General features: G+C 48.2%; 1 protein-coding gene across 2 annotated transcripts in view; it reads left to right on the forward strand.

The window, feature by feature from the left end:
- The window catches only part of RTN4R (reticulon 4 receptor), an 80,520-nt gene extending 61,405 nt beyond the window's left edge, over positions 1 to 19,115 (forward strand). The window contains exon 2 of one of the 2 annotated variants that reach the window (XM_054844846.1): positions 16,734 to 19,112. In XM_054844846.1, the coding sequence (XP_054700821.1) occupies positions 16,734 to 18,163 (1,430 nt within the window). In that variant the 3' untranslated portion in view covers positions 18,164 to 19,112. Of the gene's footprint in view, positions 1 to 16,733 lie in introns of both variants that reach the window. The other variant, XM_054844845.1, reaches the window with a different exon arrangement.
- Positions 19,116 to 22,579: the final 3,464 nt, after the last annotated feature.

The following is a 22,579-nucleotide window of genomic DNA, read 5'->3' on the forward strand; positions in this document are numbered from 1 at the left end:
TATTTTGCCAGCATTAGAGAAATTGCTTTGGTTTTGTGCATTAATGCTACTGTCAAGCCTTAACTTTTTTTTTTTTCCCCCCAGAAATTACCATGTTGCCTTGTCTCTGTTCTTCAGTAGCTGTTTTAAGTAGTCAGACTTCCACGTTTGCCTTGAATATCTTCTGCCTCTTTTTTGAAGTTACTCCCTTTAGAAATGGTTTTAAGTACACTTAGTCTCCCTCTGTCTCAAAGAGTTTTGTCTTACATTTGCTTCCACTCTGGAGAGAAATTTCTTGTGTGTCACAGGACCTGACTTTCAGTGCTGTTATTTCACCAACCACTCGGACTGCAGCTGGTATAAGTTGGCAGATTTCAGTGAAGTTCTGACTCATGTGTGGTACAGAGCTAGAGGGGGGGACTCCTGTTATCATCTGTCATCGCCTGGGAGCATTTATACCTCTAAAAGGTGATATTTTGATGTCACTTTTTCTCCAAACATTTCCTCCTGAAAAATTTATTTTTGTGGAGCACCAAATGTCCTTCCCTTCCCTTGCGTAAGCATGTCAAAAAAGAGGCCCAGTAACATTGACCTGTGGTGCTGGTCTGAGTGATGGTTTTACATCCAGATGCTCTGTTCCAATCTAATGCAGAAATTGCGCTGGGACTATTTTGTCCAAAACTTTCTGGTTTTATTCTTTTACCAGCTCTTTGCAAACAACCTGCCTAGTGTTGACCTGGCCTGTGTTCGGTTCACTGGATCTCTGCAGCTCTGTCTTCATGTGGGTACCAACCTGACTACATGGGGTAGCCTGCCATCGCACAGCTCCTTTCTGAGGTTCAGATTTGAAACAGAGAGCAGGGACAACATGTTTTCCCCTGTGGCCTTTCCATATCTGCTTGTTGGTAAGCCTTGCTATGGTAGGACAGTTGCTCCTCCCTCAGCTCAGTAAATTTACTGTGCTACACGGCTTCCTCCTGTATATTTCCAGGACTCTGCAGCCCTTAGGATACACAATTAAGACATTTCGACCTGTGCACAGAGCTGGTCCTCCAAGTTCACCTGTGGATAATGCTCTTTCTTTCGCCACTTCCATAAGTTTCTTGGTGTTTTGGTTAAGCAAGAACATCAGAACCTAAGAGCTGTTGTAACGGCGATCAATAATAACAATTGTATTCTTTCCGATAGTCTCTAGGAGCCCCAGGCAAGAACTAACATTTGGCAATGCAAGCAGAGAACAAAAATTCACTCCCAAGTAAACCACCTTCCCTTCACTCATTATCAGTCATCATCTTGCAGCTCTCTGGCAGCTCCTCAGATATGGCTCTTTTATCTATAGTCTCTCCCCTTCACACTGATTAGTTGGCTGATCATTTTCCCCAGAAGTAGCTGCATTTTTCTAGCCTATATCAATCTGCCATTTTTTCCCACAACCCTCCCTGTCATTCATCTATCCCCACTAATGCTGAAAGCTTCTCCAGCTCAGTAGGGGCAAATTTAATTAATCTGCTATTTTCTCCCATTCTCATCTAGATCATTAATGAGAGCGCCTAATGAGTCTGGGTCTAATCATGGTCCCAATGGCCTATCACAGCACACGTCCTCCTCTCGATATACCACCCAGTTAACATTAAGCTTCAGTTGGGATCTTTCAGCCAGCCGTAGTTATCCCTCCAGTTCCAAGTACGAATTGCTGTTTCCCATAACGTGTCAGGAGTGAGTGGGTTGATGCTGTAGCGTGTGTTGTCCATCTGCCTGCCTTGCCCGGCCAACTGGAGATGAAGGTGCAGGTCTCTGCCTCAAAGTCAGGCATTGGGAGGATACGGCAACCAGGTCTCTCGCCATGTTGGGCTTACAGGTGAAATGGTTTTACAGCAACGGGCACACCTGCAAGCCTCTCCATACTCAGTTGGCCAAGCAAACCCCTGCATGCTGAGGTCCATCAACACCTGGAGATAGAAGCGTGCACCCTCACGCTGGAAGGTGGCAAGAAAATTCATGTGCCATCGGCTTCACAGGCAGCCGAGATGAGTTTGAGAACTGCTGTTGCAGTTGTATTTTCGGTGCTGACAGCTTTTGGGGAGGTTTTCCACTGTAAGAGCTACCCGTGTCCCAGCACCAGCCACTGTTGCTGTTTCACTCACCTCGCTGCTCTCCAGCCAGCCAGAGATGAGGGGATGCTGCATTGTGGGAACTGGCCAGAATCAAGAGAAGATGAACAGGAGGACATTGAACTTGTTTGATTTCAATTCAGGCAGCGATTTTGAACAAACTCAGTCATCAGACACCCCCACCCCCTACCCCATCACAGGAAACCCCAGAGGGACCTTCCAAATCTAGGATTAGCCTGTTCCTTGATAATAGCCTCTGGGCACCGGCAACTAACAGGAGGGCTAAGAGGCATGCGTCACCTTCAGCAGGATTTAAACTCGTCAGAGGAGAGGAGAAAGAAATAGCTGCTGGATTTTGACATTAGCAAATGTCACGTCATACTTTTGGGAATGGAAAATGTGACCTCTAGACTGCTGGGAAAAGAGCTGGAATATTTTGATAATAAAGGGGATTTAGGGATTCAGAAAGCATTATCTTAAGGATGTGGGACACATGGTGACTTCAGCAAAGGATGCTGTCACCTGGGAAGAATAAGGATCCGGAAGGTATTTTATTGATGCAAGACCTATGTGAAGCCACCAGCTGAACCCAGCAGCGCATACAGCTGGAGACACGGGGAGCGCGGATGGCTCTGGGGCAGGACACAGACCTCCCCCGCAGCCAGACCCTGCAGAAGTACAAAATGGTGAGCAAAGGGAAGCGCAAGGCTTTGCTCAGGGCAGAGGAAGACTTAGGTTTGTGGCAGTGTGAAGAAGAAAGGCTACTCTGTGGTGGTGACTAGGAGAGGGATGCAGGCAGGAGATGCTGCATATACACCTCAGCAGAGACCAGGATAAAAGTGGTGCGAAGCCAAGGAGAGATTGCCTTCCTTTGGAAACAGCACAGGCTTGGTCCTCGAAGCACTGGGAAGACACCCTTCCCCGAGGTGACATTTTATCAGTCAGTGTGGAATTTGTCCACAATTTCCTTTGTTGCCAGCCTGATTGCTCTGTGTGCTTTCCTGGGTGCTTGGTGCGTCAGGATGCTGCTGCTTGTTACACGGTGCTACTGCATGGTGCTGGTTTGACCAAGCTGTCCAACAAGGGAAGCTGTTTTGGACTGTTTTCTCAGCAAGAGGTGGGGGTGAAGAGGGTGTCACCCCAAATAACATCTTAGAAAGAAAATAGCAAGGCAAGCCTAAGGTTGGTGAAGCAGAAATGGCAGCATCCAAATCCAGGGTGGAAGTAGGTTTTCGTGAGGATGTAAGCAGTAATGCAGGAGCTTTTCTGACTCTCTGTAATCAAGGTGAGATTGTCCGAGTTTGCTTAACACTACATCTCTGGAAAGATACCTAGGGGAGGGAAGGCAGAGACAGAGGCACCAGAAGAAAAAAGCAATCTGAAATTCCCAGATTTACTCTGAATTTTTCGTGGTTTCCCTGTGCGAGATCCCTGGCCTGATTCCCCACGCAAGGCTGGAGGGGGTTTGCTGGGCTGAGGTGGTTTTCTGGGCAGTTTTTGTGGAGTTTTGGTTTTGGGAGGTGAGAGTACTGACGAGGTTTGTATGCGAAGGCTGGCACAAAGCACACTTTTTTGAAATGTGTTCTCTGGATAGTGCCCGCTGGAAGTGGCGGGGTTTGCTTTCCTTGTCGTTGCACAAGCTATTTCCCCAGAGAGAGGAGAGTTTGCTTCCACTTTGGCAGGGGAAAGAGAGCAGGGGAAAATGAGGAGTCATTTTTTTTTTTTCTGTCTTCAAATCCACAAGATTTACTCTTCTCTTTCCTTGGCTTGCATCGAGTGTGAGAAATCCTGAAGAAAGTAGCAGTGAATGGGCTGAGATGAGCTTTTTCCAGGCTGTAAGAGATGAGCTAATTCTGCTTGTAAATTCTACTTCACCTTCCTATCAGGTGCCATTTTGGCACTTTGCTCTTGACTTCAGGGGTATCCTGCAGGATTGAGCTTCCCAGGTGCATTTTTGCGATTCTGATGTAATTTCTATTCATAATTTGACCAATTTCTTCCTTTTTTTCACTTCAGTTAATTCTTTTGATAACATGATTCATATTTCCCCCAAATCAGCAGTTGGTCCTTGGTCTCTCTCGCAGTGCTGAAGGAGGTGAATTAAACAAATAAAGATGACAAATGAAATGGAAAAAAAGTTCACTTAGTATCATGAAATATTAATAGCCACTTAGTATTAGGGGAAATTAGTCCTGCTGCACTAAAACCGCTCTGCATGGAGCGACTGAACTGCAGGGTGTGAAGTCTGTGTCCCTGCGGAGTTTTGCATGTCCTGGCTATAGGATGAAGATTGCCTTCAATAAGCTTCATGGTTTGGTTCTTTTAATTAAGTAATATGCTTCAGGGGCTGAAACAAAATCTGTTGCTACAACATCCCTTTCTCAGATGAGGCCAGCAGTGGGACAGCAATGCCGGACTGTGGAAGAGTAAGGAAAGGTTATTGGTTTGACAGGGCGGTGGTAGAGTGACATGTATACCCAGTCCTGGAGAAAAACAAGTCTTGGGGAGTCGCTGCTAAGGAAATCTTTTATTTTCTCTGAAATGATCCTGAGTGCTTACGCAACTTGCCTGTGGAGGCTGTGAGCAGCATCTCCGGAGAGGGATGCCCAGCTGAAGTGACACCATCCATCAGGAGTGCTTTATGGAGAGCGACAGTAACCCAGCCGTGGATGGATGTGCAAACCTCTTCCTAAGAACTGTGCATGGAAACGCTGTCAAAATTAGCTGACAAGGTCCCAGTTCTAATTCCTTATAAATATCAGAAAGCCAGGGGAGTCCCAGAGGCAGGGAAGGCCAGTGCCCACCGCTGGCTTAAAGCAGCGAGGGGGAAAGCCCGGGAGGTACGGAGAGGCTGCTCGGTTCGATCTCAGTGCTGCGGGAGAAAGAGGAAATGTTAACACAGCTAAAGATCAGAGGCATAGAAATACCATTAATTTCAACTGGTAGATTTCCCAGAAAGTATTCTTAAACCCAGTTGAGTTGTCAATTTTTTCTGATATTGTTTTTAAAGATATTGCTGTCACTATTATTTATTAATCATATTGCCACAATGCCAACAAGCCCCAGGCATGGACTGACGTCCTGGTGTATTAGAAGTGGACAAAAAAACACAGTGTCTGCTCGTGTAGTTGGATTTTCATAATATATTTAGACTTATGTCAGGCACTTGATTTACTTGGTCGAAAATATACTCTCTATTGAATCAATGGACAGTTATTAAATGGATTAAGAAACAAGCAGCTAAAAGCTCTCAAAATGCAATTGTTTTTGGAGGATCATTGCCGAACAAGCTGCTTGCATGGTAGCTTTGCAGGATTCAGCTTTCACCCCGGTGTATTTCACTATTTTCATGAATGATCTGGAAAATATATATAAATTAGTTGCCCGTAAAGTTTGCAGCAGACTCAAATTTTTCCATGATAAATAATGATGAAGGCAAGTCTCTAATGCAGAGCAATTGCAATTGCTTGGTAGACTGGCAACAGTGAAACAACATGAATTTTAATACAGCTAAATGCTCGGCCATCCATCTCTGAGCGCAGAATGTAAGGCCACTCCGTCAGGCTGGGAGACTGCCTGCTCGAGGGCAGCGACTCTAAAATTGATTTAAGGGCCATATTGGATAACAGGTGATTATGAACATTTAATACCCTGTAGTGGTGAAATGGATGAACATGATCTCTGGATAAAGAGGGGGAAGCCGAAGTCTGAATAGGGAGTTTATATCCACCTTGATTAAAAAGCAGGAAGATGTGTAGTCTCCTGTAATGAGACCCAAAGGCTGGAAGTGGAACCGAGAGATTTCAGCATGGAAATCTGGTGCAGATTCTTGGTGGTATACTGTGGGGTCTCAGGGCAGATATCTGCTGTGAGAGATGTGGGCAGCTCAGCCAGGCACCTTCGGTGAGGCTCAAGCCCTGTCTCGGCTGCAGGCTGGGATCCTTTCCCCGTCACTCACTTCCCGTTTCCACAGAAATGGGAAGGTGTATCATTAGCGTCCTATTGTATTCTTGTTTAACTTGGCCACGCAGAGTCTGCACATCTCAGACAAATATGTTTATAGAGTTGTGGGTGCCGTGTTTCTTATCTGGCAAGAGCGGATGAGAGAGCTGCAGAAGGGCAGGCAAGCATGTCTAATGCTGAAACTGCAAAGGAGACAAAGCCAACACCCGATAAAGACAGCGGCAGTTGAATTTGCACACTTATTAAAAATCAGTCCCAGCTTTTATCTGGGAATGAAGGAACGAGCCATGTGAATGTAGCAGGGATGCGTGCCAGGGAGCTGGGAGGGATGCCAAGAGAGACGGGGGAAAGGAGGCAGAGGGGGGAGCGTGGCTAGACTGGGCTTCTGTCCCACCGCGTGGCTGGAGGGGCCAGGTGTCCAGGGAGCGCTGAGAAATGTCCTGCCTCTGCCCCACAGAGCTTGCTGTAAGGCAGCTTCATGGCACAGACCTTACATTTCATCGCATGGCTCTGCTACGCCACTGTTGAAGGTGACAGCTCATGGGGTGGTGTGGAGAGCTCTGGTCATCCAGGCTCAGAAAGGAGAGCAACGAGTTGCGAGCAGGGTAGACAAGATCTTCAGTCACCCGTGTCTGCTCTCATGTTTTCATTTCTAGCTGTTCTTTGAAAAAGTGGTTGCGTCTAAACTTGAAATTGAAATGCTCTCCCTCTCCCCATCCTACTTGTGTTGCTTGGGGCATCAGCTCCCAAGCTGCTTCTTCAGCTGCAAGGTGAAGGCCATGGGAAATTTCTGGAACAACTTTTCCTTCCAGGTTCTTTCCTAGACTTCATTCCTCCACATTATCTGCAGATGCTGGGTCTGTAAGCAAAAGCTAAGTCTCATTTTAGTGGAAAACAGAGAAAAATGCTGCCTAGTGCAATGGGGCACTTCCAGTGCTGAAGATGTGGGGGTGGGGTTTGCAGCTGCCAGGTGGGGTGCAGTCCCAGATGGCTGGGGGAGAGCAGGTGTAAATGCTATCTGGAGCTTTACCTCTCCTTTCCGTGAGTCACTCGCACACGGTGCTTTCACCAGTGCCAGCTTTGGGTACGCAGGAAACTCTGCTTCTTAGTAATAATGTTTTGAAGCATTCCTGAGATACTTTAGGCTCCACAGGAGATCTAAGTCATCTCAGGAACCAGAATTTACTTCCTTTGACACCTGTTTTTCCCTGATTTTTTACAAATATGGCACGGACAAAACTAACTTCTGTAGGAGCTAGTTGTCATTCACCATGCATATTTTCTTACTTCATTCTTCACAGTATGAGGACTGACTGGTGGCAGTATCATAGATGATCCTGTTCATGGGGTGTGCTGGATGCATCCCATCTGGATAAGATGGAAATGAGGATCATGACCACTTGTGATGCCCTCACCCACTGTGCTGGGGACCGGTCACAGCTTCTTTTAGTCTGCTTGCTTAGACAGCCTGGGATCTGCTAGGATTTACTGGGCTGGGTATGGATTTTAGTCATATGACACTTTGTAAAAGGGATAGCTATGATAATACCATGGCCATTGGTGGCCGAGACTTGGAAAGAATGCAGATGTGACATCTCTCCCAGGCTGTGAGGAAGGAGCTCACTGTGCTCAGTCTGGCCAAGCTCAGCTTTGCAGTAAGTGCACCATTGCAGCTCATTGTAGTGAATTGGGATGACAAGTTATTCAGAGCGGTTGTCCAAGATGAATTCACGACAGGTGGATTTGGAGACTTCACCTTGTACCTGCAGGCTGCCATGGATGTCTGTCTACCCTTGTTCTGCTGGCTGTCCTGCAGCAAGCCTACAGCCTTCCTGCCCATCCTCTTCCTTTTCCCCCCTTCACGCTCATTTTTCCCCGGGGTGCCACCAGTGCTCCACGTGCTTGTTGCAGGCCATGCGCCTTCCCTTCGGGCACCGGGCATTTTCTGCCCAGACCTCTTGCCTCTCAATCTGACTTCCACATCAGATATTTGCCTTGGACTTCTGCCTTTGTCACAGACTGTCCTCTCCATTGGATGTCTGCATGAGCTTTTTGCCTCTCCTCCAGCTATTGTATTTGTTAACTGGCACCATTATCATGTCAAACTCACCTGCTCAGAGCCAGATCCCTGCAAACCCACTCTGCTCTGCTGAGTACAGAGGCTGACGATGAGACTGGCCTGGGGAAAGCTGTGGTGCAGGGACTTTTGTGGTGTCACGCTGGTGGGGGGGATACTAGAGAAGGCCAGGAGCAAGGCAACGCCAAGACTTTGCATTACGTCTCCGGGAGAGCTGAACGTGGTCGTGGTGATTCCAGTGTTAAGCAACTATTCATGGTCACGTTCGGAAAGGGGACGCACTTCTGCGTACAGTGGGGAAACCAGCTCGCCTCAGAGGAGGAAAAAGGGAATAGTGGGAGGGTTTGGATGGGCCAGCAGCATCTGGGACCCACACTATCTGCATGGCAAGGACCAGAGTTGAACAGTATCAGGCCCAGGACTGAATGGTATAAACCCATGTAAGAGACCTCGTCCACAGGAATTCTCCATGTTTTTACTTTAAGGTCATAAGGTTTTCCCTTCCAGATATGCAATAGATAGTTGGAACCAGGACAGATGGAAAACACACATATTTATTACATCTTACACGAGAACAGCTGAAAATTCTGCCTCTGCTAATAGAATTGGCAGAGACTGAGTCCCACCAGGTGAGGTGGCAGAGCAGAGCTGGCAAGAGCACTCATTGAAGCATGGCCTAGGATATCCATAGGATTTTCCTATGCCTATCCATAGGAAACCGTGATAACTAGATCAACTTTTTAGTGTCAAAGAGAATACCCTCATATCAAAGATGCAAGCAAAGATTTTTCCTCTTTTTTATTTAAACCATTTTAAGGAGCATCTTTAACGTGTTGATAGGTAGGGCTTACCAAGCCCTTATTTCTGTGAACTACTGCTGCAGCTTGGCTGCTGGATCAGGAAGATGTCACTGCTTACAATCAGCTTACATTTTAAGATTTGGGCACAACTGTGAACTATGATAATATTTCTACTTGAAGGAAAGTGGATATTTGGGCACATGATTTGTTGCAGCACGGGGTTTCACGGTAAAATTCATAACCACAGACTAGATGGCAGATGCAATTCAGCATTTATAAATACAAAGTAATGTACACTGGCAAACAGCCCAGACCCTTACCTAAGCAAACACAATGATGGGCTCTAAATGAGCTATTGCCAAGTGATCTTGGGGACTTTGTGGAGGGCTCTCGGAAAAGCTCAGCTTGATGCTGAACGATGGCAGGCAGAGTGCAGGAGCTGTAAGGGACAGAGCAGGGCATCTAAACCTCTGCATATGCCCATGCTGCAGTTGCATCCCAAGTATTGTCCTCCCACCCCTACGGTGCGGAGGACCTGGAAATGATGCAGAGAAGTACAGCAAAAATGTCCGGAGCAGCGTTTGTACAGTGACCGAGGGCTTGGACCTGACAGAGAGGAAAGAAGGTTTCACGGTCTGTTAAGGAGACAGGGAAATTCTGCCTCAGGCAGGCCCTGGGCCACTGTTTGCCCGGGGCTTGGAGAGGATGCTGGGGCAATGCTCACACCATTTAGTATTGCCTTTCCAGCCACATCTGCTCCTGACCACTGTGTCAGACCAGCCCAAATGGGCCCTTGTCTGACTCCATGCAGCTCTTCTCATGTTCTGGTATTATAATGAGGGATTTTCTGTTTCTCATTTCCTGGCCTCACAGAGCATTACTAGACTACAATAATTGATGTTAGTGTTATTGTTATACAGGGACCTAATGATTCCTGCATTTAAATCCCTTGATATTTTCCACTATGAAGGTTTCTCGTGACCTTTTCTTTGAGGGTCTTTCACACCTCCATGGCTTGCAGCAAGCTTTTGGAATTCAGCAGGAGGAAAACCCTCTGGCTAGAGAAGAGACTTTTTTTTTCAGCTCCTCATCAAATTCGTATTCAAATTGGCTGAAATATAAACTGTTAACTATCACCTTTTCCTTTCTCTCCCTGATGTTGCTGAGGGAAATGCTGGCAAACCACCAAAAGTATAATAACCTTGCCCAAATGTTGTTAGGCTAAACTGAGGCTGCTGCCAAAATGCTGGGAGCTTTGGAGAGCCCCTGGCAGGGATGGGGAGCACCGTCAGGTGTCCGGGAGCTGCTTTGGCACATGCCCGTGAACGGATGGAGCTGCCCTGGTTAAGGTTTGTGCTGCACTCAGCTCACGTAATGAGTCGTGTAGCTCAGCCCTAAGCGGTGCTGAAAAATCAGCATTCAAACCCCTCTGGAGATTTCTGAGGATGGATTCTAAGAATTGCACATGATATAACTTGCTTTTACCTTCTTCCCTTAAAAATATCCCTGCAATATTAAGTCCAAAAATCACATTAAGGGAGTATGATTTAGGTGGAAAAGATGAACACCTAGAAGTTAGGAAATGGCACATCTATTGCCTCCATCCCCTGCCTGGATGCATTACGGAAATGACCTTTCATTTCTGACCACATATGGTATTTTTTCTGTTGAAATCCTGTCTCATTCAGGGTAGCAGCTGGATATACCAAAGAGCAGGACTGAGGCTGTACTGCCAAAGGGAGTGAAAAGCACCACAGTCCCAAAGGTAATGGATGTGGATGCAGTCCCAGAGCATGTGGGATCAGGGACTGTACCTGTAGCAGTTAGGGGTGGGGTTCAGGTGCCTAAACATTGCTGCCTGCTGCCGTTTATATCGCACCCAGCTCCAGCTGCTGGAAGAGCGCAGGTCTCCTACAGGAGCTGTGTCAAATCTGCCGGTGTTCCTGTCGGCGTCTCAGACCCTCAAGGGTGTCTAAAAGGGAATTAGTCGCCTATTTTTAAGCAGCTGGGATTCAGCGCTGGAACAAGGCGTAGGTGTTTTGGTGTGAGCTGGGACTCTGAGCTCCAGCAATGGCCCTTGGAGATGGACCTGACCTGGTCAGCCGAGCCTGGGGACAAATTCAGTGCCCTGGAGCAGACACAGAGCTGCGGTCAGCTTGCTCCAGTCACCCCACTGAGAGGGGTGCTTGACACCCCAAATCCCCACAGAGCTGCAGGTATGCCACAGGACCTGCAGCAGCCCCAAAATTTTCTGCCGCAGCTGGCTGCCAGGCGGCTGCCTGAGGATGCTGCACGGCAGCGGGCACGTGTGCTGAGACCTGCTCTGTTCGCACCCGCCCCGGGCTGGTCCGCAGTTCCCAGAGCTGTAACACTGGTTGCTTCTCCCAGGTGCTTGTGTGGTGGCAGAGCATCACTCCTCTCCTCTCCTTCTCACCCTAAAGCCACTCCAGCTGCACCATCATGAACCGTCCTTCCTCTCCGCAGCAGAGGGAGGGACGAGGCAGCAGAAGGGAGGGAAACTCCAGCCTGGCATGAGACTATTCCAAACCCATCCTCCTTCCTCATTCACCTCTCAATTCGCCTTTGACTTGAAATGCATAAAAGTGTTGCCCTCTCCCTTTTGGCACACACGCGCTCACATGCACAGACACACCTTTGGCCACAGGACAAAGCAGGAGACACTGAAGCTGCTTTGCAGAGTGTCTTTCAAAGCCATGTGGGGAATTTCAAACAACATCCGTTCAGAACAGGGAATTAGGCAGCTATAGTGTCTCCCTATAAACAAAGGCAAAATGCTGTGTGCATCAGCAAAAGGCTTTGTATCGTAAAGTACTCCCTTTATGTCCAACCAGGAGAGAATTCAAATGATTATTGACCCTCCACTGTAGGAAAGCCGCATTATAATATCTCCAAATCAATAGAGACAAGTGCAGAGCGGCAGAGAAAGGCCACGGCTCTGCAAACTGCAGAAAATTGCATTTTGCTTTGGCCTCTTAAAAAGTTTGCAAAGCATCTATTAGAGGCCCCGGGAGCCTTTTCTTTCTAATTGCCATGTTTGACAATGCGATCGCACAGGGGACTAGCGGAAAGACAGATAATGGACCCACTTTAATTGCTTCCCAGTTCCATGAGTCATAACACTTCTGAGATGGCAAAGGGGAAGTGCGGCAGTTTGACTGAAGGAGGTTTCTGGCTTTTAAGAAAGCTCTGGAGGAACAAGTGCTAAACTCAAAGCCAAAGTCTTGGAGGGACTGAAGGTTCCAGGTACTGGATTTTCTGCCATCTTTTGCTTTTGACTGGAACTATCCAGCAAAGTTTTAATCACGTTCTGGAAGGGGTAGGAATGGCTTCTTGTCTAAGAGAAGAGGGAATGGATGTCACGCCAAGACCTCTTCCTCAGGGATGGGCACTAAGGTTGAGTCCTGCAGGTGGTGGAGGCTCCGGTGTCAGCGGTGGTGGGAGCACGCTGTGTACGCAGGATGGATTTATTTGGCAGGTCAAGGGAAGGATGCTGTAGTTCCCCACTGGGAGCTGGGCTTGGCATGTATTTCTGGGAACGGGCACACAGTGGACCTTCTGACCTCCCTCCTCCCTGTGACACCAGTGAATATCTCCTGTACTTCTGGCCTAACCACAGGGTGTGTTTTTCCTGGAAAAGGAAGGACCCTATAGCCAGAGATGAACCCAGGACTCCAGGAAAACAAACGACGGCATTTGCCTGTGCCAGCCAGACTGTGGAGTAGCTGGGCTCTTTCTGCCCAGGTCATCTGGATTCTTTTCATCTGCGCTCAACCAGAGCTTTGACCTTTCTGCTCAGGGCAGCACCGAGCTGCCCAATGCTCCACACCACGCTGTGGTGCTCAGCTCAGTGCTCCACACCATGCTGTGGTGCTCACCTCAGCATAAAGGGGGTTGGGTCTGCACTTTGCATCATGACATTGGGCCCTAGAACAGGTGCCTTCTTCCAACTGCTGGGCTCCAGCCTGGGGGCACAGGGCAGTGATACCGTTGGCCTGTCTTGGTCTTGCAGGGCTTGGGCTGGAGTAAGAGATTACCTGAAAATATGGTAATTCCAGGCAGAAAGGAACAAGCTCTGCTGCGCTTCAAACCATCCTAAAACTGTGTGGCTGCATTAACATGGCTTGATGCCAGGTCTTGGCAACCTTCCTGTCCCAGGACCCTGCCTTGTGCTCACCCCTGTCCTAAAGTGGTCACTTGGCAACTGGTCAGAAAAAAGAAGGTAATATTTGCCTGGAATTAGATGGATGAAACTATTCTGGTGCAAGTTCTGGATGGCTCATGGCACTTGGTGACCACTGTGGTCTGGGACACGCTGAGCACCAGGCACAGTTACTGGTTGAACACCAGTGATGGAGAGGCCCGTTGAAGGAGCAGGAGAAGGCCAAAGCATGGTCCCTCTGGTCTGGCTCAGGAAGAAAGGGTCACCTTGACTTCCCAAGGCTGGCTGTAGACTGCACCCACTCCTGCACTTCTTCAGGCCCTGCGCTGGCCAGGACCTTCTGATGACTGCTGAGTGCTGAGCTTTGTCATGGATCACTCAGGACATGGTTGAGCTGCACAGCAGGAAACTAACTGGAAAAAGGCTTTGAGGGATGATTGACAGTAACTGTCTCCGGTGGAAGGAGCTAATCTGAGCAGCTCATGAACACCAGGTCCCTAATTAAAGCACACAGGCTAGCCCTGCCTGTAATTAATTTCCCTATGCTGCTCCACTGGCAGCTGGCTATCAGTGCCACTGACTCACAGCTCCCGGCAGCCTCAGAGGCATCGTCAGCAGGAGAAAAGCCATGGTTCAGAGTGAAGCAGGATTTGCCCCTTCCCTTCTGCTCCTCTGTGCTGGGGAGAAGCCGTAGCATGCCTCCAGCTCTGCATGCACCCAGGAGCTGGGACAGGACCTTGCTGCCCAGCCCCGCAGCTCTGTCCATAGCAAAGGGCTGGTGGTGCACGCTCAGGGCACAAGCAATCAAGTGGTCCAGAGGGTGCAGGAGCACAACTGTCAGGATGGGGTGGCACAGGGCAGGGAGGTATTCATATGCATGGCATGTTCTTTGCTGGCTGCTCCATGTTCTCTCTTTCTCTCCCCGTGTGTACAGATATTTATTATGCACTTGCCTTCTCTGGCTGGGGCTGGAACAGCAGTGTTGTCATTGTGATTCCTCTCCCATGGGAATGGTTCTTTGCATTCACTCCGCTGTGAGCATGTCACATATTTATAAGGCGTGTGGGATACATCTGGTTGTGGTTGGATTTTCCCCGAGTAGGCTGTAGCCCCTGCGGTATTGCCAAGGCAGGGAGGAGCAGCTAGGAAGAGCCATGGAGCCTGCACCGGTGTCTGCAGTCCGAGAGCTGTTTTTCTGGAGCGGGTGGTGTTGTGTAGCAAGGTGAATCCCATTGCTCCAGTGCCACCCCAGGCCCCATCATCTGAATCATGAAACTGAAGAAAGAGGCTCCAGAAAGTCCTATTTCTCTGGCCACAGGTTTTCATTATCAGCTGGAGAGGAATCGTGCTGGTCAGAGAGTTGCCAGCACTGTTTTAATTTCCCAGGAGGCTCCTCTTGGTGTGACATGTCTCCAGCAGGAGATTTCAGTTGTCTCATCTTACTTTGCTCCATACAATGGGACGTGATATGTCAAAACATGACAAGCCAGCCAGAATGTGTCATAATACCGTACTCAACACACTGCCTTCCAGGGATGCTGAGCAGCTAATAATATCAGGCTCAAATTATCTCTGCGTGCTGAGCTGTTATTTTTTCTCCTATGTGAACTATGATATATAGGAGTCTCCCACCTATATTGGACTGTTGGATCACTACAGATTTATTAGCTGCACATGGTGAATTATTTTGACTGGACTGAAACTCAGGCCTGGGATTCTAGCCTGTTATTGCAGAAAAGTGACTTTCCCGCCTTGGCTTCTCCAATACATTTGTTATTGCTTCAGTGAACAGTTTGGTGAGATTTCCGTATGATTTAATCCTTTCTTGTTGGAGTTTGAAGTTGCTACTTCGATGCAGAGATGGTGTGATTTCGTTAGCAATGCGTTCGCCTTTCAGGCTTTTCTGTGAGATGCAGCCGCTCTCTCCAGGATTTGGCCCCGCGGGAGCCAGCCTGCTTCACCGTGCACGCGTGGCTGGATGCGACCGGGCTCTCTCCAGTCTCCCCAGTTTATCCCGTTCAGCATCATTGTCCTTTTCTGCCTGACTTTTTGAACTCTGCTATTTTACCTTAAGGTGTAATGAGGCATCAACATTCAGTCTTTCAAGGAAGAAGAAAATCCGCCCACAACAGCGAAGAGGGAAAGCTGCTGTTTGTCCCCGGGCTGGAGATCCCCAGCAATGGGGAGGAACGTGTCTTTTTGCCAGCGGTGCTGTGATGAGCTGGGAAGGAGACACACGTGTCCCTGCTCGCACGTGCCATTTCACAAACGGAGCCTCCCACTGATACAGTTCCTGCCCATTCATTTTAGCTCCCGTATGCGGTTTAGAGGAAGCATTCTAATTGCTTGCTGCTAATTGCTGGTGAAGCACTGCTGAAACTGCCTCTCTTCCCCGCCTTCCCCACCATGGGTAGGAAACAGCATGTCTCTCTGCAGGTCGCTCAGCCGGAGGTTCACGCTGACCTCCCCCCCCAGGTTCCCTTTCAGAAGATAATGATGGCTGCACAGCCCCTGCCCATCCTCCAGGCCCTTTCCAGCATCCCAGCTGGGGCTGGTGAATTTGGTAAACCAAAATGCTTCCTTGTGATTCCTCTGCAGCCCAGCTCCTGGGGAAATGAGTGGTCCTCACCATGAAAAAATGTTCCTCTCAGGAGCAACCCCAGTGGGCTGCCTGCATGCTTGGAATACATTAAATGTACTTCTGCCTTGCAAACTTTGAGGAATCCCTGAATCAAGCATTGCACGTGATTTCCTCCAGAAACAACACTGGCCTCTGTGCAAAAATGTGCTGGTTTCTCCAGTTCCTTGGTGGCTGCACAGATTCAAAGGAAAAAAAAAAGGGAGAGAGGAAGGGAAGCAAGAATATGTGGCGTAAAGGTTTGACCAAGAGAAGGAAAGGATGCTTTTGGCCCTGAGACCTCTAGAGGCAGGTCTGACCTCTAAGTTATTCTGGGAATCTCTCACAGTTATTTCTTACGGGAAGACCAGATCAGTCCAAAAGTGTTCATGGAAATTCACAAAACCCACATTCCCATCTTACATTTTGAGAGCAATCTGGGGACACCTGCTTGTTTTGGAGAGTTGTTCAATGATCCTGAAAAGCAAGGAGCTGGTGGCACTGCTGGAATGGGACGCAGAGCTGCCTAGTACAACGCTGTGGCTGCAGACATCAGCCACAGCTGGGCAGATGCTTTCCCATAGGCTGAGCTGTGCTAAATGTGCCCGTGGCAGAGACAAATGGTCCCCCAGAAGACATCCCCTTTGCTCAGAGGTAAGCTCTTTGGAACAGGGCTGATGTTAGATGTGCATCCAGGACCCACAATGCAAACACATGATGACAATATTTCTCTTTCACCACCACAGTCAGAGGCCTCCCAAGTGTGAAGGGCTGAGGAGTTTCTCAGACTTTGTCACTATAAGGGTATATTGATTTTAGCTATTGTGTTGTGTGGTAGAGCATTTTTAATTCTGCATTTTAATTGTTTGGCTCCCCTGGCATATGTTGTTTGTGGTTAGCGGCAACGCACTTAGAAGGGTGATTTTCAGGCTCATCTATTAGTTGCAAAGAAAAGCGCTCTCCCATGACCCTGGCTAATTTGCATACTATTTTTGTTATCCTTTAGGAAGCAAACTGCTGATTTTGGTGCTTTGCTTGAACATCCAGTCAGAAGTGGAGTCTTGCCCCGGGGCGTGTGTATGCTACAGTGAACCGAAGATTACAATAAGTTGTCAGCAGCAAGGACTAACAGCAATCCCCACTGAGATACCCATCCAGAGCCAGCGCATCTTCTTGCACAACAACAAGATAACCCTTGTGAGGTCCACCAGCTTCACCTCCTGCCGCAACATGACGATTCTTTGGATCCACTCCAACAACATCAGCCTCATTGAGCCTGGAGCCTTCTATGGGCTCAACAAACTGGAGGAGTTAGATCTCAGTGACAACACGAACCTGAAATCTATCAACCCTGTCACTTTCCGGGGTCTTGTTCACCTCCACACCTTACACCTGGATCGCTGTGGGCTCCTGGAGCTCTCTACAGGGCTTTTTCGAGGGCTGTTCTCCTTGCAATATCTCTACCTTCAGGATAATAATCTTCAGAACCTGCTGGATGACACCTTCATAGATCTCGCAAACCTCACGTACCTGTTTTTGCATGGTAACAAAATCAAGAGCTTGTCAGAGAATGTCTTTCGAGGGCTAATCAACCTCGACCGGCTGCTTCTGCACCAGAACAGGGTCAGTCTGGTTCACCGCCGGTCTTTTCATGACCTTGGGAAAGTGATGACCTTGTATCTGTTTAACAACAACCTGACCGTCCTCACAGGGGAAACGATGGCTCCCCTGGTGTCCCTCCAGTACCTGCGCTTGAATGGCAACCAGTGGATCTGTGACTGCCAGGCTCGGTCTCTCTGGAATTGGTTTAAGCAGTTTAAAGGATCATCTTCAGAGCTGGAGTGCCACCTTCCCCCCCGCTTGGCAGGGAGAGACCTCAAAAGGCTGCAGAGCGCCGACTTGGAAGGATGCGTCGACTCCTTCAACCAGATACGAACAAGCGTTTTTAGCACTAAGACCAGATCTGGTAAACTGCCAACCGGGGTCCCCCCTCTCGGTTCCCACGATGGCTCCTCGAAGTGCTGCCAGCCAGAAACAGATAAGTCTTTTATTTATGAAGCTAAAGGCAAGGCAGGTCCTTCTTCCCACAGCAGCCGGCCATCCTCCAACAACCCTCTCAAGGATAAGGAGAACATGTCCAAAACCAAGTACGTTGAGACGGACCCTTCCAAAAATGGCAGCAACAAGCAGATAAACGATTCCCCCTTTGGGACCTTCCCCAGCATTGTAGACCCTCCATTGACCAAGTTGAAACCAGAATTTCTAGAGCCTATTGAACCTTCCACAGTCCCAACCAAAAAGAGGCAGGGCTGCTCTAAAAAGAACAAATCAAAGGCCCAGTGCCGCCTCACCCAGCAAGGAAACAGCTCCACGTTACAGCTCAGCCTAAGCCTTTTGATCCCCCCCTTGGTGTGGAGCTTACTGTTATTCTGCTAAAATTAACTCTTTTCCTGGGTTGATGACACTTTAATAGTAGACTTTTGCTGACCTCCATAAATGTTGCAAACAAAAGCAAAACTACCATCCACCCTGAGAAAGCTTTGTTACACAAAAGTTAACTGGATGCCTTTATAAAAACAAAAACAAAACAAAAAAACAAACAAAAAAGACAAACACCAAGATGTACATAATTTATTTGTCCTGAAACCTGTGAATTATACCTTTGGTCTTCGGAACTGCACTTGCCCACAAAGCAGCTTTTGCTACAGCAGATGGTAAAGAAATAAGGTTTAATTACAGAAAAAAAAAAAAAGTGTAAGAAATGCTCTGAAAAGAATGTCTAAAATCTGTTTGTAACTTGACATCACACTGAACAATATTGCAGGTTCCCATTTGCAGAGGTAATGAATTTGATGCTGTTTTAATCCTATGTTTATGAATATTGCAGTTTTTCCGTATTCATTCCATCACACCATGTTTACGGGTAGCATTTGTTAAAGAATGCTACCTTTTCCTTCACAAGATTGCAGTATATATAGATATGCATTTTATTTTACTTGTGTACAAGTATACAAAAAAATATAAAATAAAGATTTCTTTTTCCTAAATGGTTGTCATCTGCAAGGGGTGAAGTACACTAACCAGCTAAAAAGCTGAAAAATTAAAAGGATGTTGAGTAATCCGTGATCTGAAGGCAGGCTAAGCATTTAGCACGGCAGTAATAAATAAGACATACTCGACATGGTTATGCAATCCTTAACTGGTGCCAACAAAGGGTTTCCTTGCATGAAACATGCTCTGCTAATGCTCCTGGTTCCCTTCAAACTGTTCCACGCATTCGCCCAACATCATTCATATTTCAGGATGCTCAGAATAGCAGGAAATATTAGCCCAGCCCGTTGGAGCTGAGGACTCCAGCTTGCAGGTAGAGGAACATTAGTAAGCAGTCCCAAGAAGTCGGGCAGGGTAATTTTTCTTCTAATAGGCACAGATAACTAGGCTCAGCTCTGTGATTAATGAACCAGAAGGTAGTTCCAGAGTGGATCAGCACTCAGGCTTGGATTTATGAAAGAGGGCATATCTCCCAAAACACAGCTCCTGGCCTTGCAGCTCAGGCTGGCTGTGCTGGAGGGCTGGTGTCCATTCCTGGCTGTGCCACCAGGGTTTCATGGAGTCACTGTGCAAGTGACTTCATCTTCTGTATGACCCCCATCTCTGACCTTGGGATGCTACGAAAATAAAACCATTGATGTCTGGGTGCCCCCATAGCACACGGTGGGCCATAAAGCACGTGCCTACATCTAGCTGTGTACTCCTTGTACTGCAGACAGCCCCCCCGTGCACTCTGCATGTACTCCAGGTTGTGGCAGGGTTGTGCAGAGTTTCCCAAGAGGTTGTTTTTCCTTATCAAACTATAGATTTTCTTCTGTGCTCCTCTCTTCAGGGAGACTGTTGAGGTATTGAGGTCTATGCATGCAAGACCAGCCTGTCACATGCAGGTAGCATGTATTGTAGGCCAGAGGAGAGCAAGAGCAGTGTCATGGGTGTACCAAGGTCCTGGGGACAGGTACTAGAGGACTATGTGTGCAAGGCAGGCTGAGGGTCTCCAGGCTGCACTGGCCACCATTGGGTTTCACAGCACTGGCACTGGTGCTCAGCTTCACAGAACAACCATACGTGGAGGAGGGAGGGACCATTGCAAGCCAGGAGTGAAGGACATCAGCAGGGCCACGACTTAGTGCCAGCCTTGCTCTAGGCTTGATGGTTCATGAGAAGGGAACAGTGACGATGGGAAGAAGCAGGGGAGGATGCTTGGATAGCTCACGTCCCAGAGAGACTGTGATGCTGCAAGTTGGGCAGCCAGCGTGGCAGTGTGTGAGGCCCACCTGCAACAACTTCATGGGGGGTAGCTAGGTACTTTCTACTTCTGCCACAGCCAGTTTCCACCTGTGTGAATCATGGGGAGGGCAATGCCTAAACAGTTGCATTTGTGACCTGTCTCCTCCAAACCCATCACTGGGGCTGCCAAAAAGATGTGGCATAGACCCGTACGAGTGGACAGCTCACTCGTGGCAGTGAGATGGGGACCGAGCTGTCAGTACCAGCTGTATCGCTGGGCAGGAGATGCTGTGCAGTACAGCCCTGGGATCCCAGCAGAACTGACTGCTGCCATCCCAGCTCCATGACCAGCATCAGCCTCTGCAGAGGAACCAGGCATGTTTTGGTGCAAATACATTGTCCTGCCCAAAGGATGAAACAAGAAGTCAGTGCTGGGATTCCTAAGTGCCTTGGTAAGCTAGACAGCCTTGACAATCCTGATGCATGTCCAGTTTGTGTGCATACTTATCCCCACACACGAGTGATCAGTTCATTACTAGCTGCTTTCTGCTACACTTGCTAGGATCTGTCCCCTGTACGCCAGTCTTGAAGGATTTTCCGAGGTCCTGCCTGCCCAAAGCAGGCCCTGTCCTCTCCCACTCATCCAAAAGCATCATTGAAACTCTTGAGGGCTTCAAACCTGAAGCTGAAGCACAGTAGCAGAGAGCAGCTCATCCTGACTTGGCCATGGGGTCAGCACCACTCCAAAGCCCATAGAAAAGACAGAAGGAGAATTGCTGGATGCTGTGATGGGCTGCTGTGGAAATTCCCATTTTGGTCATAGTCTCAGGGCACACCGCGTGTCTCCCTTGTACAGTAGTTGGTGAGTCTTGTGGTCAAAATGCTCAGACCAGTGCCCACAGCTGTAGGGCCATGAAGAAACCAGACGACGTGGCAAAAAACCAGGATGAAACTGAGAAAAAGGAAAATAAAAAAAAAAGAAGAGAACAGCTGTATGTCATGACATTTCCCCACAGCAACTAAATGGACCCTGAACAGAGCTGAGATCTGGGCTTGTCCGTGCCCAAATCAGCATCACAGGGAGTTTGGCTTTGATGGTCCCCGTGGTTAACACAAAGCAGACTGGCGAATTACTGTCACTTATCCTGAATGGTCTAGGAGTCGCTTTATGCCAACCCAGTGACACTCTTCCTGCTTTCTAGAGCTTGACTCTGCTGTGCTTTCAGTGGCTCCTAGGACTATATATTGGCCACAAGCCCAGAAGAGTCCCTTGTGCTAATTTCCTAGATTTCCTGCTGTCCAGATGCCAATTTCTGTGTTTACAGGCATTAGAAGGCCATTTGAATGACAAATTATTGACGAAGGGGATGCAGTGGACAGCAGGAACACCTGTAGGAGGCTGGAAGAGGCAAAGGGAGAGCTCTGGTATTGATGAGGGTAGGGAGAGTTTAAGGACTTCAAAGGAAGGCTGTTTCGCTTCTGCTTTGTGCTTTGCTGGGGTTGGCACAAATCTTCCAGATATTCCTAGACGTATTTTACACTCACATGTCACTGAGTTAAATGGGATTTACCCAGCAGGGCTCAGGACATTGTTGACTGTTCCCCATCTCATGAAACTTTCTCTCTCTTCCTTTCTCGCTGTGCAAGTCACGGTCAATTTTCTGCTCACATACTTGATGCCAGGAGTGAAATCAAATAAACCGAGCAAAGCCAGAAGGGCTCTGGATGGATGAGGGATGCAGTCCAGGCTGTCCTGGGAAGAATGGACTCACCATCATGGAGCACAGAGCTGCACAACTCAGCACATAGTGTCCCCTACGCATTGTCAACATGCAGACCCTTGGTAATGCAGTGCCCGCTACTGAAGATGCAGTAACAACACAGACCTTCAAGCAGTGGTGGAAAGACATTGTGTTCATGCTTGCTTCAATGACAACATTTGCCTCCCCAGATCCACACTTGTCCCTGCAACAAGCAGGAACAGTAGTACCAAAATGGAAACAATTTTTCCAGGTTTTCAGGTCCAGCTGTAAGCACCGCCAGGCTCCAAGCTAGCAAAGGAGATGATTATACCCCTCCTTGTAATGGTAACATGTGAAGTGTACTCATCCTCTGCCCCCTCTCTCCATCTTCCCAAACTCTGCAGAGGGCAGGGAGATGGGACTGTACCTCTGCCTATGGATGGGGAAGCGGAGTCCAAAAGCATGTTGTCCCATCCTAAATGAGGTGCCTGGCACAGCTATGGTGAGCCTCACTCCAGAGGTCCCCATCTCTGTCTACCATGCTGCCAAGTTGCAACATCTGACATGGACACATTTTATGTAAAAGTAATATCATCAAACTGGTTTTGAAAGCTTAATATATAACTGTGATTCACTGAGATCAAAACTTTATACAGGGATGCTGTGGCTTTGACGCCACTTCCATCAGCAAGATCTTTTCAAAGCCAGGGAGGAAGAGAGGGGTAATGCAATGTGAAAGAAACCCCACTAACACCCTGATTCATAAGAAATCCTAGATGTTGATTGGAAAGGACTGAGCTGCTCTGACACATGTAGCTCAAGCAGTTCTAGT

Source organism: Grus americana, chromosome 16 (genome assembly GCF_028858705.1).
Source record: "Grus americana isolate bGruAme1 chromosome 16, bGruAme1.mat, whole genome shotgun sequence".
Taxonomy (NCBI): domain Eukaryota; kingdom Metazoa; phylum Chordata; class Aves; order Gruiformes; family Gruidae; genus Grus; species Grus americana.